The 17,426-nt window shown below is 29.7% G+C and overlaps 1 protein-coding gene across 1 annotated transcript in view; it reads left to right on the top strand.

Annotated features, from left to right (window-relative positions):
- The window catches only part of LOC139485842 (transmembrane protein 272-like), a 36,947-nt gene extending 19,521 nt beyond the window's left edge, over positions 1 to 17,426 (top strand). Inside the window, exons 2-4 of the mRNA XM_071270484.1 lie at positions 13,252 to 13,426; positions 15,833 to 15,892; positions 16,766 to 17,426. Coding sequence (XP_071126585.1) covers positions 13,252 to 13,426; positions 15,833 to 15,892; positions 16,766 to 17,205 — 675 coding nt within the window. The 3' untranslated portion in view covers positions 17,206 to 17,426. The remainder of the gene's footprint in view (positions 1 to 13,251; positions 13,427 to 15,832; positions 15,893 to 16,765) is intronic.

Raw genomic sequence — 17,426 nt, 5'->3', positions numbered from 1 at the left:
TTCAAACTTTATCCATTATTTCATTTATCATTTGTAAAGTCTGATAGTACTGTTTATGTTTTTTATGTTAGTGGTCAAAGTCACTAATATGAGTGTCTATCCGATGTTTCCACAGTATAAAATACTAATCTGTGTATCTAGCCAAAGTAATTTGAAATTTTTTTCTCCAATACAACATAGACTACTGTTTTTTTTCAGCAGCTCATGTCAATTTCGTGTTAAAGGTTTTCAAACAGTTATCAGTTATAATGAGACAATGAGGTAACATCATATAACCAGACCATATGATGTATTGTCGATATCATAATATATATCAATCAGGAAAAACTGTTTGAAAAAATGCATGATTATCTTTAGGTTGTTTGTTTGTGAACATTATGTTATCAAAATCCCTGGAGATATTTTCCTATACTTCTATTTGTTTAACGATACACGTTTATTCTTTTAGCACAGCTGACTCTCTACTATATAAAAGTTTATGCAGATAAATATATCTGTAAATATCAATGTGAAACTCAATAGGAAATACAAAAAATAAATCGTTTCAATAATGTTGTCAAAAGGTATTGTAGCAGATATGCATTTTATTGAAACTGATATAGGACATGAATATTGAGCAATCGGTATTTTGTGATTAAAATCTAATATACAGCAGTGTTACTTCTAGAGCAGTTCTTATCAGGTCATTGACATAATGTATGGTTAATTGTTTAACTTGCATTTTTAAGAACTAATTAAGCTTATTGAAAATAGTGTCTTAGTGTTGAAATATTGACGATAAAGTGAAATAAGAAAAGGAAACCGTTGCTATACTATTGTCTGATAAAACATGTTATATGTTATATGTGTTTTTATTCTTGCTAATATGCATTTTATTTCAGAGATTTACGGAAATGAAGTTTAATTATGCGTTATTTGATAATTAACATCTTTGTTCTTACTGTGCTATATATAATCTGGATAATGCACAGCAAAGGTGTGCATTAACTACCTCAGATATACTGCACAGTTCAAATCTATTTTTACCTTTAGGGGAGGTTCCTGGATTTTGAAAGGGGCGTTATTCTTTCAAATTAAAAAAAATATCAGCAAGTGTAGCGAGACTAAAGACAATATTGACGATTTTAAGCTAAAACACGATACTTTGTCCAGTTAACGACCCGTTCGCCCCCACCCCCGAATTCGCCATCTGCCTTGAAATTACGGGGAGTAAAAGGTTTTAAAAGAGAAACGTATTTTCTGTTTATTTAACATTTTAAATTTAGGTAATATAACATTTTCCACGGTTCTCATAATCATATCATTGAGGGAAAGAAATTCAAAAGCAATTAATCTTATTTAAAATCAATAACCCTTGCAGTTATGTTTCTTTTCATACACCGATTTGAAAGTACACAATTTATCGAAGTCTTAATCGACACCAATTAAATAAAAATTTGGAATAAATTAACGGAAACGATTAAAAAACATATACCATTAAATCGCTATTTTAGAATGGATCTAAATATAAAAAAAGATTAATTTAAAATTTACCAAAGTCGTATTTCCCCCTTACTTTACCCTACAAAAAACTTTCCTAGGACCCGTGGATTGCAGAATAACGTCCACATTTTCTAAAACGTTCTCGTAAATTGATTGCGTCATGTGTTAAAACAGTTATTGGCCAATCAAATCGGTATATGTCATTTAATCTGCACAGCACGAGATGACCCACTAACCCGAACTCTTACGTCGTTCGGGTTATTGGGTCATCTCGTGCTGTGCAGATTAAATGACATATACCGACTTGCTTGGTCAATAACTATAACTTAAAATCTAATCTACATCAATTAACTGTCTGGACTTGTAATCATCAGGTCATTGACCACCAATTGGTAAACACCTTAACCTTGTTTGAGACCAATATTTGATGATACTTAGTTTAGAGTCATTTTATAAGTGTTGACAATATGTTTTATGAGATCGTATGCTATTTTATAAGCATTTTAAAACATTGTATCCAAATTGCCAGCAGTCCAATGAAAAAAATACTATGTTTTCCATGTTTCATTAATTAAATACAAGTGTATTTTAAGTCACTTTCATGTATGAGTAGTAAACTTATGCTTGTTTTGTGGTATTTCACAATGTATTGGACGCGAATACAGACATGTATTTATCCATGTTACAAGTTATTCAAGGTTTTGAATTATAAGATTAAAATTTACGGATTATGATATGTCTTCATTGTAGTTTTATTGTGAAATAAGAACTCACATTACTATAAGACGTGGTACGGTACTTGTCTATCCCAAATTCATGTATTTAGTTTAAATGTTTAATGTTATATTTGTAATTCTCATCGGATTTTGTCAAATGTGTTGACGTCTTTTCTATTATATTTATGTGTTATGGTAAAGAAAATTAATCACCGCCTTCATTTATCAGATTTTATTTCGTTCAACGTAATCAGTACGATATTTTACGTTTGAAGTTAGATTCAAAACAAACAGGACATAGTTTTATAATATGGTTAATTGCTACCTTAGTCTGATATTAATAAGTATTAAAATGTGCTTTGTTATTAAATGCAATATCAGTATTTAGTTCAAATATATCATCTTAAATCAATAAAAAAAAATAAATCAATCCCAATTCTATCTTATTCATTCTTATGTGACGTCATTTTTCATTTTTTTATGATCTGTTTTACAAATTCAAATGACGTCATTTTTTCGTCATTTTTCAGTTTCAAATAGGGCGTAGAGGTTTAAACTTATTCGGATGTGTCTACTTTTGTGTTTCAAATATCTGGTTATGTAAATGTACTTCAGTTGTTTCCTGTAATTAGTTAATACTTCAGTTTTATCATGTACATCTTTTGAATATTCATTTTATAACATTTACTGTTTGCAAAAGTATAAATTATTCTAAATTATAGGGATTTTCTGGTAACTTACAGAGAACCCTTGCCGTTTTTGGCATAACCTTTTTGATCTTTTGGTCCTCGATGCTGTTCAACTTTGTACTCGTTTCGGCTTTCAAACTTTTGTATCTGGGCGTCACACGTAGGTCTTGTGTGGACAAAATACACTTCTGGCGTATTAAAATTTTGAACTTGTTGCCTTTAGTTGGCTGTTGTTCGTGTGATTCTTTGTCAATTGTGTTCTCCAGTTTATTTATATTGTAGTCCTGTGTTGTCATTTTGATGTTATTTTTCACATGGCCATAAAAGTGCGAGGTATGGCATGGCACAAAACCAGGTAACCCACCATTTTTTCCCTTTAAAAATGCCCTGTACCAAGTCAGGAACATGGCCATTGTTATATTATAGTTCGTTTCTGTGTGTATTACATTATAACGTTGTGTCGTTTGTTTTCTCTTATTTTTAGTGTAAATTCACATTGCGATAAGACGAGTCACGGTACTTGTCTATCCCAAATTCATGTATTTAGTTTGATGTTATATATGTATGTTATATTTGTTATTCTCGTGGGATTTTGTCTATGTGTGTTACATTTTAGTGCTATGTCGTTGTTCTCCTCTTATATTTACGGCGTTTCCCTCAGTTTTAGTTTGTTACCCAGATTTTGTTTTTTGTCCATGGATTTATGAGTTTTGAACAGCGATATACTACTGTTGCCTTTATTTATTGAATCTGAAATGTTTTTTTTTTTTTTTTTTTTTTTAGATTTTTTACATATTTTATATATAATCACCTGTTACACCAACCATAAGTTGCCAAAAGAAGCAACTAAGGGGTCCCCAATGTTTTCAGGCTCATTTGACGGGAAAAAACTCATGAGAAAAAAATACTGTCATTTTAAATAATCATGTAACATCTATCTTAATAAATGTCATATATATTTGTACAAATGTACATGTTATATAATCATATCTATGTATTTATACCTCAAACTAAATATAATCATTTGAATAAAGTATGCATTCTAACGTTTTTTCTCTCTTCCAAAGGAGCTACCTGTATTTATTTATAAACAGTTTCAATTTTATAGCACTGCGACCCAATCTTTTGTTATGTTAATTTCTATTACATTTAATTTATGGCAAATGCTATTCGTTAAAAATAAACTTAAAAGAAGTGTACAGTTCTTTCATAAAAGTTGGATTTAAGATTGTGTTTCCCAAAAAAGGTTTATTTTTCAAAGATATGGTGAGTAAATATTTGCTTATAATATGTTATAATATGATACTACATATCATTGTTATATATGTTATAATATGATACTACATGTCATTGTTACAAGTATTTTCAATTTACAAAATTTACATACACAAGAGAAAATGCATAATACATACAAACAGTTGACAGCAATGTTTAAGATAATCAATTTCGTATTAAAGAGGTCACTACAATGGCTTGACCACTCAGAAAAATATATTTATTTACAAAAAGTGTCGCATATAGTAGAAAAGGCTTCATTGTTTGTATTTAGTTTAGAGATTTGAACAAAAAATGCATTTCATGTTTTATCATATTGAGAATCCTCAATTTAATTATCCCTTTCTTTTCATATTTTGCGATGTTTCTTGTTTTCCAAATAAGTTATTTGGTGATAAGAAGCACCGTACCTAAACTTTGAGAATAAGAAGTATATGCATTTATGACACCAAAAATGATACCGATGTTTCCGATAATGTAATTTTTCGATTCCAATTTATGACAAAAATTGCCATATTTTCTCAATTTCATTTCCGCCAAACGTCTTCCATCAGTTTACAGTAAATAAACAGATGAAACAGTGATTCTTTTTCATTACAACATTGACACTTTCCGTTTGACTTTTTCTTCCGTGTAAATTATATTATGTAGTAACTTCCATTGGCGTTGTTTAGTTTTCCTTTTTGCAAAATTCTTATTCAAAGTGTGCCAAATATCTCCCCATTGTAGTTCTTTCCTAAAATGTTAATTCCACTTCAACTGACTATTTAGAGTTATATTATTTTCATAAAAGTATCTGATATCTTTAAGCCACATTTTTTTTTGGAATCTGAAATGTTGACTATTGTAACACTTCCTGGTGTCACTACCTATGACGATACTTCACCAATTATAATGTAAAATGATATTTTAAATCCCTTTTGATGAGTTTTCTGTCTTTTTTATCTTTTTTTATGTTATCAAAAGTCGATCCTTTAAATATGAATTTCTTGATGTTTCCTTCAGGGAAAACCATCGAGTATCAAAGATAATTGCTACTTTCAGTTAAAATAACTTCCAGAATGTGATATGTTAGAATTTGAAACACAAACTGTAATTCTTTATAGTAACGGGAATAAAACTAAATGATATTTGTTCATTTATGCAAGTGGGTAAATAAATGCATCACTTGAGGAGAACATATTACTTCAAATGAATTACATGACAATTTCTGACATCTGCTTTATTGACCACAGGGACAATTTTCAAACCGAACAACAACATTGTGTTTTCCAGTTCAAAACACGCCATCATGTCATAGACTTGATAGAAAGAAAAGTGATGCATGTTGTAGATTCCCGTAAATAAATTTCAAATTATGAGAGTTATCTTAACTTTTCCATGTAACTTCCTATAATGAGTTATAGTGAACGCCAATTGAATTTAAATGTTCTAATCAAATTGGTATTACAATAACGTAGTCAAAAAACAATGGCAAATGTATCTTAATACAAAAGGTGTACAACATCCATTCTTTGGTTTTGAACTATCTAACATTAGGTACTTGAATGTTCCCTGTTTTGCTATTTTTAATGTTGAAACCATTATTTTTTTTAATATCCATAGCAGTAAGTTTGGAGTATTGATAGCAATCATGTTGAAATATTGATAGTACTACGTTTTGATTATTTATAGCATTAAGTTTTGAATATTGAACGCATTAAGGTATGAATATGTTTTTGTATGAGACTTATATAGTACAGTTTTCATCATTTGGTACATGAACGTATCCAGGGATAATTGACGTGAAATAAAACAGAAACTCCTTGGTGAACTATTGTCGTATTGAACCAGTTTTTATTGTGGTTTATATGCCTTTTATTTCAGATGTGGGAGGTCATGGACATTGCTTATGCGTTATTTAATAATCAAAATCAAACCTACATAAGTAAAAAATTAGGAGATGTAGTAACAAAGTTATTGACCACATACATACTATATATCATACTTTTTTTTGTTTTTGTTACTGCAATATCAGTTGGTACTTGTTTTTTTTTAGTTTTGACAATGAGCTTGATGGAAGCGTAACTATGTTATTTTACAAGAATTTGTAATCAGTAATATTTTATTATCGCTGTATTTTCCAATCATTAAATATACATATAACTTAACCGGCTCCATCTAAAGGTAGTCAACTAAAAAAGCGTTAGGTAGACGTGTTTTGTTTGTTAAAGCATGTATTGTACATGTATGAATACATATATAAACCCATGCGACACATTTAGTCACGACGATAAAACTAAAGACAATATAATGATGGTCTTAAATTCAAATACAACAATCTTCATCGTTATTCTTTTGAATATGAATTTTTGCGAACTATAATGCAATCATATATTCACACGTATCAATATATACAGATAGCAAGTCATGTTAACCATTTCAAAGCTTCCTGATTTCCCTACTTATGATTGGTTCTAGAAAATTTCCAATTAAACAAGAATGTCCAAGTGTAAGCAAATGAAAACCACTGCTGTCGTGTTTGTATAACAGACGAATATCTATTTATCATGTAAAAGGATATTTTGAAACCCTTTTACAAAAAGAAAACAACTGTAATTATTTCTTTTTTTTTTTGAAATGTAAACTTTTTGATATAAAAAAGAAGAAGTGGTATGATTTCCAATGAGACAACTGTCCACAAGAGACCAAAATGACACAGACATTACCAACTATAGGTCACCGTACGGCCTTCAACAATAAGCAAAGCCCATACCGCATAGTCATCTATAAAAGGCCCCGATAAGACAATGTAAAACAAGAAAACAAAAAAACTAACAGCCTTACTTATTTAAAAAAAAAAAAAAAAAAAGACGAAAAACAAATATGTAACACATAAACAAACGACAACCACTGAATTACTATTTTCTTCAGGGAATAATGTCGTTTATCGAAGATAATTGCTTCTTTAAGTTGACATAACTTCCTGAAATATGGACTTCTTGATTACTAAACACAAATATTCGATTCTATATAGTTAAGGAAATAATACTAAATGATATTTGTCATATATATTGTCCATTTACGCAAGTGGGTACATAAATGCGACATTTGGAGTTTAAAGATTACTTAAAATGAATTAATTGACAATTTAAAACATCTTAATTGAAGACGTAAAAAGAAAGGGGTCATAGACTTATTTCCAAATCAATATAAAACCACATCATTATCGTTCAACGTACATACAGTTGTGTCTTCAAACCCCAGAAATTGTAACTTTCGTCGAATAAACGGGAAACTAAAATCGTACCATTTATTACAAATCATACATTTGTCACAAGACGGACTTTGAAGTCGTCTGTCTGGTCGATTTTTCATCAGTCTTAGTAGTTTTAGTGGCAGCAGCAAAATAGGCAAGGAATAATACAAATGTAGTTGAATCGATAAACAAAATGTATCAAAGGGTTTAACTGTCATCTATTTTCTATTTGTTTGTTGTTTCTTAAAGATTTTTGTATGAATGGTTAAAATTAGCATTGCTATATATGAACTATAACCTTGACATTAATTGTTACGTGGGTATATAATCAGGTATAACATGTATGCGATATTTTTGTTTTTCAGTGCATTCGTTTTGTACAAATGTAACAAGGTAAAATCGGAGTATTATCAGTTTGATTAATTTTCTATTTACAAATCTATAAGAATAATATTTTACTATTTATTTTTCATTTCTCTCTCATAAATAATATGTTTCGTTTAATTTCATCTACATCATGAATATATCTATAATTTTCATATTTTTATTATTATAAAAACATCGGATCGATATTGTCATGTATATTAAATCTGTCCATATTCTGTTTCATAAAGTTTTTTCCCACAACATAACTTTAAAAAGTAATAAACCATTCATTGATCTCTCACGTGATAGAGATACAGTCTGTCAACATAAATGAAGAAATAATTACATTCCTTTTACCTGAGAAAAATACACGTGGACATTCATATTATGTTTCATTGCAAATAAGATAACTATATTTTCACAAATGAAGTTCGTAATCTGTACTTTATTATGGGTGATCCCTATTGTGATTGCAACTGTATTTTTTTTCTAAAGATACAATAAAATAAAACTCAATACGAACGTTTTGTATTTTCAAATGCACCAGATGTTAGTTATCACATGTTACACATTCGATCCAGAGAAACACAGTTAATATTTTATCATTTACAACTTTACTACAAGTTACGATATCATGTCGGACACTAGCAATGTGAAAATGACATGGTTTTGTAAAAAGGGGGTATGTTTAAATTTGTCACTACTTTTTATGCTAAGAAGATAGTCATTTTTCTTTACCTTTCAAGTATAATTTGAGGATGTATTTCTTGCTTACTCGTGATAATCTATCATAAAATCTTAATCAGGAACATAACCCAATTTAATTTAACAATTTAACTTGTCCTCATCGATCAATATAACTACGAAGTAGTATAAAAAGTGTTCGAAAATCATCGAGAATAAAACCAGATAATTTTGATTCTTTAAAAAACACAAACTATGTGTTCCGCGTTATGCCTTTTTATAAGCTTAATCAGCAATTTAATTCCTTCTTTGAGACTTTTTGATAGATGTTGATGAAGTGCGTTGTGTTTTCTTTCACTATATATTGTCCATTTTGTGCGTTTGGAATCTCTTTCACAATATTTTTCTTGTTTAAAGAAGAAAACCTCCGTCAAACTAAACGCATATGTCCTCGCTTTAAGAGGTGCGGCACTTTTCGTTGCTTGCCAATAACACTAATCAATAATTTCACGAAATCCGTCATGAGTGTTTCTCACGATTTTCATATTAAAAATTAATTAACGACAAATTATGAACTGAACAGATACATTTTGTACCTTTGATTGATTTTTTTCTCCCAACGGATCTGTTAAAATCAATAATGAGAAGAACACTGTCATTGTTAGGATCAATTTTCATTATGTTATTAAAAGTCAATCCTTGATACATGAATATCTTGATGTTGTTTTTCAGGCAAAACTTTACTGTCTTAAAGATAATTGCTATTTTCAGTTGCAATACCTTCATAATGTGTGATCTCGAACTCTAGAACACAAAACACATTTTTTTTTATAACAAATGGAATAAGCTGTATGATATTTGTCATCCTGTCGTTCATTTACGCAGGTAGGTACATAAATGCATCAAATGTAGAGGACATCTTTCTTCTTTCATATCCAATGTTAATAAAGAAAAAAGGAACAATTTGCATGCAAATCAACTATATGTAATCTGGTTTCATTTGAAGTAAATGAATCCAGTATAATATGAAAATTGCATGCGAGAACAGTTTTAAGTGGTTGACTATAATCGTAAAGTATAAAATCGTCCTAATGTTTCAATTATTCTTTTAAAATCTATTGTTTATATTTACCTGATAGAACACGCGTGTATACATTCTGTAATAACGATTTTACCCTTGCATTTGCGATGTACGATCACGGAACTTATAACGAGAGGTTTCTTAATTAAGGTCACTTCATACGAACAAAAGATTGCTAATTTGTGTCTGGAAATCCAAAAAATTAATAACGGTACATTTATAGATATTTTGATAGTATAAAGGATTTTTTTTAATAAAAAATTCAAGTTCACTTCTTTGTGAGTACAACTTAGCAATTTAAGTATATAACATGTACAAGTCATATTCAAATTTGAATATTTAATACAATTCAATGTTTAATTTGTCCTACAGTTATGTTTTTTCCTTAAATACATTTACCATTTTACGTATCTCTATATTTATAGAAATGCCAAGTCAATAGTGTCATTCATGTGTATATCTATCCATATTCTCTTTCTACAAATATTTTCCCACAACATGTATTTTGTCAGATACTAACTAGTATGTGATTCTACATATAATTGAAATACAGTCCGTCAACATACATTTACAAATTATGACAATCCTTAAATCGGAAATAGGATACACGTGCAACCTCATATATCTCACAATGCAGGTTTGTTGACAATATTTTCTAAAAAATGTAATCCTTGATCAGTTTTTTTTTTCTTCTCCCGAATGATCCACATTGTATTATTAACTATATTCTTTTTTTATATATATAAAATAGAAATAAAACTCTTTACAAAAGTGTTGTACATTCAAATGCACCAGATGTAAGAACACAACTGTTACACATTCGATCGAGATTAACACAGTTCAATATTTTATCATTTACAACTTTACTACACATTACGATATCGGGTTGGAAACTGTCAAAGTGAAAATGACATGTTTCGGGAAAAAGGGGGTAAGTGTACCAATTCCTTTGTTTCTCTTATGGTAGCCGTTCGTCTTAACTTTTTAAAAATATCTAAAAGACAATTTCATGTTAATTCGTGATAACCTTTTATAATATCTTAAAAACAATAAATTCATTTGTTATCAACGTGCACTAAAACTTTCGAAGTGGTAGAGAAAGCGTTCGAAAATCATACAGAGCATATGAGGTATATTATTCAAGATAAAAGATATTAGTACATAATTTTGTGAGACGAGTGTTTATGTTTTTTTACCAAAAAAAAAACCAACCCAAAAAACGAACATTTCTTAATTTGCGATATCATTTCCCGCGAATATGAATAAGGGCATCGGATGATAAGTATGTTTATCACATCGACATTATTGACATGTACAAGCGATTCGGACTGAATAGATTTTACTGCGCATTTTTCAAGGCGGTTAAATTATCTTTAAACCGGAAGCCAACAGTTTGAAAAATGTTAACTCTGTTGTAGATTTTATAATATTTTCCTTTTGGTTTATAGATTAAAAAGTAGCAATTGTTAAATTAATAAAGGGTTTTTATTTATAGTATTCGTTTGAAATATATTTTGTCACCCTAACTAAAGGAGATGCATATTTACATTTTAATCAGACACATTTAGGAGGCATTGGGGAATTATGACTGTAGTACAGTAGTAATGTGTTTAAACCAAAATATATAACAACTCATGAACATAGTGATAAACATATACCAGATACAAAAAAAAAACTAGACATCATTGGGTTATATTAACCATAATAACAAGATCTAGATGAATTGTAGTTAAAATAACTAAGTTTATACGGTCAGATTAAAACTGGGAAAAGTTTAGCCAACATGTTATTAGAAATTTTTTTATTCACTTTACTGAATGATATTCACTTTATTGGGTGATAATTATTATTTTGTTTTCAAAAATGCGGGAAGCGGTTTATACACACGGACAATTACGAGACTTAAGTTTTGTGAACAGGAATATGATAATGTATTAAGCATATCAACATGAGTAATGCGTGATCCCCACAACATGCAAAATGATGCTAAACATCTTTCAAGTTGTTGTACATGTACACACGCTTCGTTTTACATTTATGAAAACCAATACATTTTTATTTGACAAGTAAGTCTGAAATGCTTCCAAAAACAAAAATATGTACTGTTAAACTAAATAAAGATTTATTTTTATGGGAAAATATATCAAACGCTTGAAGCCGATTTACGATATAAATCTATTTCATGCACCATATTGTTTGATAATTCTAATGTTACAAAATAAACAGCTTTATCTAATAAGCTTCCTTAATTGATTGTTGATTGACAATATGACAGAAAAGAATCAATCAAGACTTAAAATCTTACAAGTATATTTATATGGATTTCCGTCAACGAGATTTTCATAATAATTGTTTATTCAATAAAAACATACTACGGTTCAAGAATACTGAGTGCTTATCGTGTCTTAATGATGTACATTTACGTGTTAACTATATAATGGTAAAATTGGAAACCGACATATCAATATAATTAATTACATAGTTTGTATTGGAGAGAGATAACACGTTTAAGGTTTTTATTTGTTTTTTTTAAATTCATATTTTAATGAGGAACTATTTAAAGAAAACGTGTTAAAAATAATTGAAATGTCTTGAAAAATTGAAGCACACAAACATCAATGTTTATTTACGCTATATGTTACACATCTACGTTAAGTAAGACATTATAAAATATAACATCATTATCTGGAAGCGCAATACAATTTTTTCTCTGACTTTTTTTAATCAGTGTTAGTTGAATATAAGCATTTGAGAAAAAAAAAACAAAAAAACTTTGATTTATTACACAAATCACATACACACAAACGTGTGTACACTCACTTCCAGATATTTTATAATTGTTATTATTTATAACTAAGTATAACGTGTTTATTTCTAACTTTATTTTCCTACTTTTGTTCACATTATCGTTATGCTTCCTTTAACGATTTTATATGTTGCACACACCAACCATACACAATATGTTATATGTCGATTGGTTAAAAATAATTTAACAATTCACAATAGATGGAAGTCAATGAATTTCTTATGAAAATATAAAAAAAGAAAAATAAATAAAATGCAGGATGTCGATCGATTATTTATAGATTATATTGTAAACATAAGATTACAAACTGCATATGGTCGTGTCATATGTTATAGCACGTCAGATGGCTGTGCACGTCATAAATTGTCCTCCGTCATATATGTTCGTACGTCACATGTGCATGATGTTTTTGTATCATCCATATTTCGTCAGTTTCAATTATACGCACCTACATTGCGACGTGGCTTCTCGTTACTATTTTTAGAATGTCAATGATACAAAATGTGATACATATAAAACATGTTGAAGGTCGCTTTTAAAAGAATAAATTACCAAACTAATCCGTTGAGCCATTTTGTAATATAAAAAGTACGTTATTAGCAAAATGATTTGATATGATAAAAAATACACAGTAAGCATTGATCAATAAATTGTAGCATATCAAAACAGTCGACAGAAGACGCATTAAAAAGTTCCAGCTAAAATATGAATGCCTGGTCAACAGCGTTAGCCGATACTTATACAAAATATGATTAGTACGAAAACACGACAATGCTGTATTGGTATCTGTTTTGATCGATATAAATCCAACATACGTGTATGTTAGAAAACGAGATATGTGTTTTATGCTAAAGTTAATCTTTAAATCTGTTATTTTTTTGTGATATTTAACATGCCTTTTTTTTAATTTTCAGTCATTTGACGATGAAAAGCAGCTCTGTAAAACATCCATTGATTGGAGAAAAAACAAAAATTGTGACCAAGAGCCCCAATATGAAGCTATTATGATACAAATCCAGGAGGCAAACAAAGAGGCTGAAAACACGTGCGATTTCATTTGTAGAAGTAGTAAAATTATGTGTCATACAGGTAAATAAATTATTTATGTATGTGACTGTCTCAAGTCAGGAGCTTGTAATTAAGTGGTTGTCGTTTGTTTATTTGTTACATATTTGTTTTTTTCTTATTTTTTTTTTATATAAATAAGGCCGTTAGTTTTCTCGTTTGAATTGTGCCACATTGTCATATCGAGGCCATTTATAGCTGACTATGCGTACGGTGACCTATAGTTGTTAATGTCTGTGTCATTTTGGTCTCTTGTGGTCAGTTGTCTCATTGGTAATCATACCTCATCTTCTTTTTTATATGTTTAATAATTCCTACATACGGTTTTAATTTGTCTCGCTAATACAGAGCCTATTTGGCTATTCTTTCCAGAGCAGATTTGATTAATAAGTTTGTATCGCAATTATTCTCAGTCCTGTACAACTTGCAATATTTACTACACATATGCAGCTAATTCTATATATATTATGCTATACTGACTTGACGAGATCGATGTTAAGAGTAATACAAAACAGATAATATCAAATTACACATTATAAACTATCCATTTGCATGTAGCAATATTCCCGCTAAGAACGTATATAAGTTCATGTCACTACGATACATGTACTTCAGACTTTGTGGATCTTGTCCAAAATTAACACGGCTATTGCATACTTGTTATAACCAATATAAGGTTCTGTCATATTCAATGTTAATATACACGAAGGTGACTTATCTCCACTTTAATTATATCCATGACCAACATGTTGTGTATAACATTTAACGAATAATAAGAAGATCTTTCCGAAGGACCTAAAATAAGTCCCGATTGCTGAGGGATTTGTGCCTATCAGACTTAAGTTTTCATATTTTTTGTTGGTTGACTTGATTGTTTTTTTTCGTGTTTCGTAATTCTACAATCGCATTTTCAATCTTTAAAGGTTTTGTATGTCCATATGTTATGTTCCGCGACTGTTTCATGTTAATATCAATTGATATTACACAATAGTTGCATACGATATCCTATTTCTTAACATTCAGAACAACTGGCAAATAACTATATCGTTTCTCAATGATAGCAAATAGTTTTTACGTTGATGTCGACAAAACAAGTGCAATAAGAAAGCACGTGTATGCATTTCATTTCCTTTTTTCTGGAATCTTTTATATCACTTAAGATTGTACCTATCCGTCTGTATATATTGTGTGTATTGATTCCGTTGGACGGCGGTCTTATACTTATAATTCCATTTACTTATTGTATGTTGCTACGCAAACGTAAATATATGAGTTATAATGTTCACGTAAACAGTTGACATGCAACGTTTTATTTACATTCTTTTCATAAAAAGTAAAAAAAAACAAACAGAAAAAAACATTCTGCTATGAAATCTCAGGAATGTAATGAATATAAATGTTCGTCAGAATATACATAAACATATAAAATTGTTTTAAAAGTATTTTATGTTTTCATATTAATGCTGTCTCATTCTTTTTCTAAACATCATTAGCTATAAAACTCAATGTTGTCAATAACTGAGATAATTATGCTATAGTGAAACAACAGACTGTATTTCTCTGCATGATGAACCTTTTTGATAATACTTTAGACATTTATAAGGTTAAACCATACTTTCAGGAGAATGCCGACACATACATATTGTATTATAACGCGTATTTATTGATTCACAATCAGTTTCAAAAAAAATTATAGACAACCTTGACTATATGATGCATTACACTATGGTCTATGATCACGGCTATTGTAAATGAATTGATAAATATAGATCTTATGAGTACATTCATTTTAATAAAACCTGATGTGTGAAGTTTGTTTGTTGGATATAAATCTGAGGACGCGGATTTTTTATGTTGATATTTTATTGATATCAAACATAATAATTGCAAATTGTAACAAGATTATGCCAATTTCTTGCGTTAAGTCCAGTTGATGTTAAGAGTTGGGAAAACATCTTGTATACAGGCACATTGCAAGTCTCTGCATGGAACGACTATAGTTTATTTAGCATATAAATACAGTTTAATACAGATCAATTACTGATTACTTTTGTAACAAAACACAAAAGCACAAATCAACCAACAGCAACCACTAAATTACAGAATCTTCACCTGCACGTATAAAATCGGGAGGAAGTTAACGTGTTCATTGGTACTAAATCCAATGTTAACCTTGGAGAGACTTGCAGTGGAATAGTTATGCATACATATCGACACTATACATTTGGCTTAAAACTGATATTTGATTAACAAACACTGCAATATATGCACTTCGTGAATATCGCGTATGATTACACGACATTACAACATTTGCATTCATTTTAATTAATATATGAAAATATACTAATCTAGAGATTAGAAAGAACGTATAATATTGTTCAAATATTATATGCACTGATTGATGTGAATAAAATTTCATTTTTTTTGTAGTGTTTGTAACAGTGATTGTTGGTTTATCAATGGCCTTACCGATAACCATGATGTCAGTAGGTAGGTAAATCCAGATCAATTATCAATAGTGAGAGCAATATAACTTCAAATTTAGAATATTGCCAGTAATTATGTTTTTTTTTCTTCTTCTGAAAATGTATTAACGAAATAATATGCGGTACATAATGTGGAAACTGTAACCATATATAGCATTTATGTCTTCGGGTTGGGTTACTCTGCCATTGGCATATACAATTATCTTCGCATATGTATATGTACAATGCAACACGAAAATGCATGTTATATATGTCAATGAACGACTCAAACAAACGTCAATCAATCAATAAATTGATCATGGAAACATAAACGTAATTGAAACCTGAATTAAGCCTTGAAACAACAATATAGTGTAATACATACAATTGAGAATATACATTGGGAATGTGTCAAAAACATAACAACCCGACCGAGTTAAGAAAACAATCGGATGCCACCGATGGGTCTTCAGCACAGCGAGAAACATTCAGCATCAATATTTGAATGATAATTGTGCATATTGAAAGTATTGAATTTGAATATACGTTTGCATTAAAACTGATTTGAAGTAAGTAATATCTGTGGATCTTCGTCGCTCGTGCATCTGCAGTGAACTTCAATCGCGTGCAAAATCCAATATATGCTTTATACCTTTTAATACAATTCAATTATAATTCAACTGCAAAGTAATAGTACTAAATGTGAATGACCAAAATTAGCTACATGTAGCTCATCAACCTTTCGAAAAGTGCAGGTCTGACTTGATTGACATTAGAGTCATACAATGTACATGTCATATGAGAGTTATTTTTATTTCAAATCTTCACAAGATATGCATATACTTATGAATAACAATGGTTGATATCTAGTATTCAAATTTTTTTGTTTACTTTTAAGGTGTCAAATACCTGAATGAATGTCCAAAACAGAGAAAAGTTCCAGTCTACTTACTAGTTGGTGGGTGCTTTGGGATGCTAAAAGTACTCGGAACAATATGGCGAAATATACGATACCGTCGCTATGACGACATGGATAGCTTTTATGATAGCCATGGAGGCGATGGTGCATTTGCAGTAAAAACATATCACATGATGGATATGATAATTTCAACTTTTTTATTAGCATGGTTAATAGCTGGTACATATTGGGTTTTTGAAATATGGCAGCCACATTATAAACAGTTGCTACATGAACCAAGCAATTGGTGTGATAAACACGTGTACATGTTTGCTGTATATCAGATAATTGGTTGTTATGCTTTTCTAGCTTTTCTACTATTAACAATGTGTGTGTTGGGTTCTTGTTACAAATTTACAAATATTTTTGATCATGCGTGATATGAGCGAATTCATATGTTCACGTTTTTTATTATACATATATATAATTGCATAACGTTTTACAAGGTTGTGACGAACTTTACGTTTCAGTAATTTGTGAATATTTTTATTGTTCATAAACAATTATTTTGACTACTTACTCTATATTTAAACTTTTTTTGGCGAAAACATCATCTGTAGTTTGGACGACTTTGAGAAGAAATACTTGGATAAAGCAAATA

The sequence above is a fragment of the Mytilus edulis genome, chromosome 8, assembly GCF_963676685.1.
Source record: "Mytilus edulis chromosome 8, xbMytEdul2.2, whole genome shotgun sequence".
Classification (NCBI taxonomy): domain Eukaryota; kingdom Metazoa; phylum Mollusca; class Bivalvia; order Mytilida; family Mytilidae; genus Mytilus; species Mytilus edulis.
The sequence above is the reverse complement of the archived record's forward strand: the minus strand, read 5'-3'. Positions and strand labels throughout refer to the sequence as shown.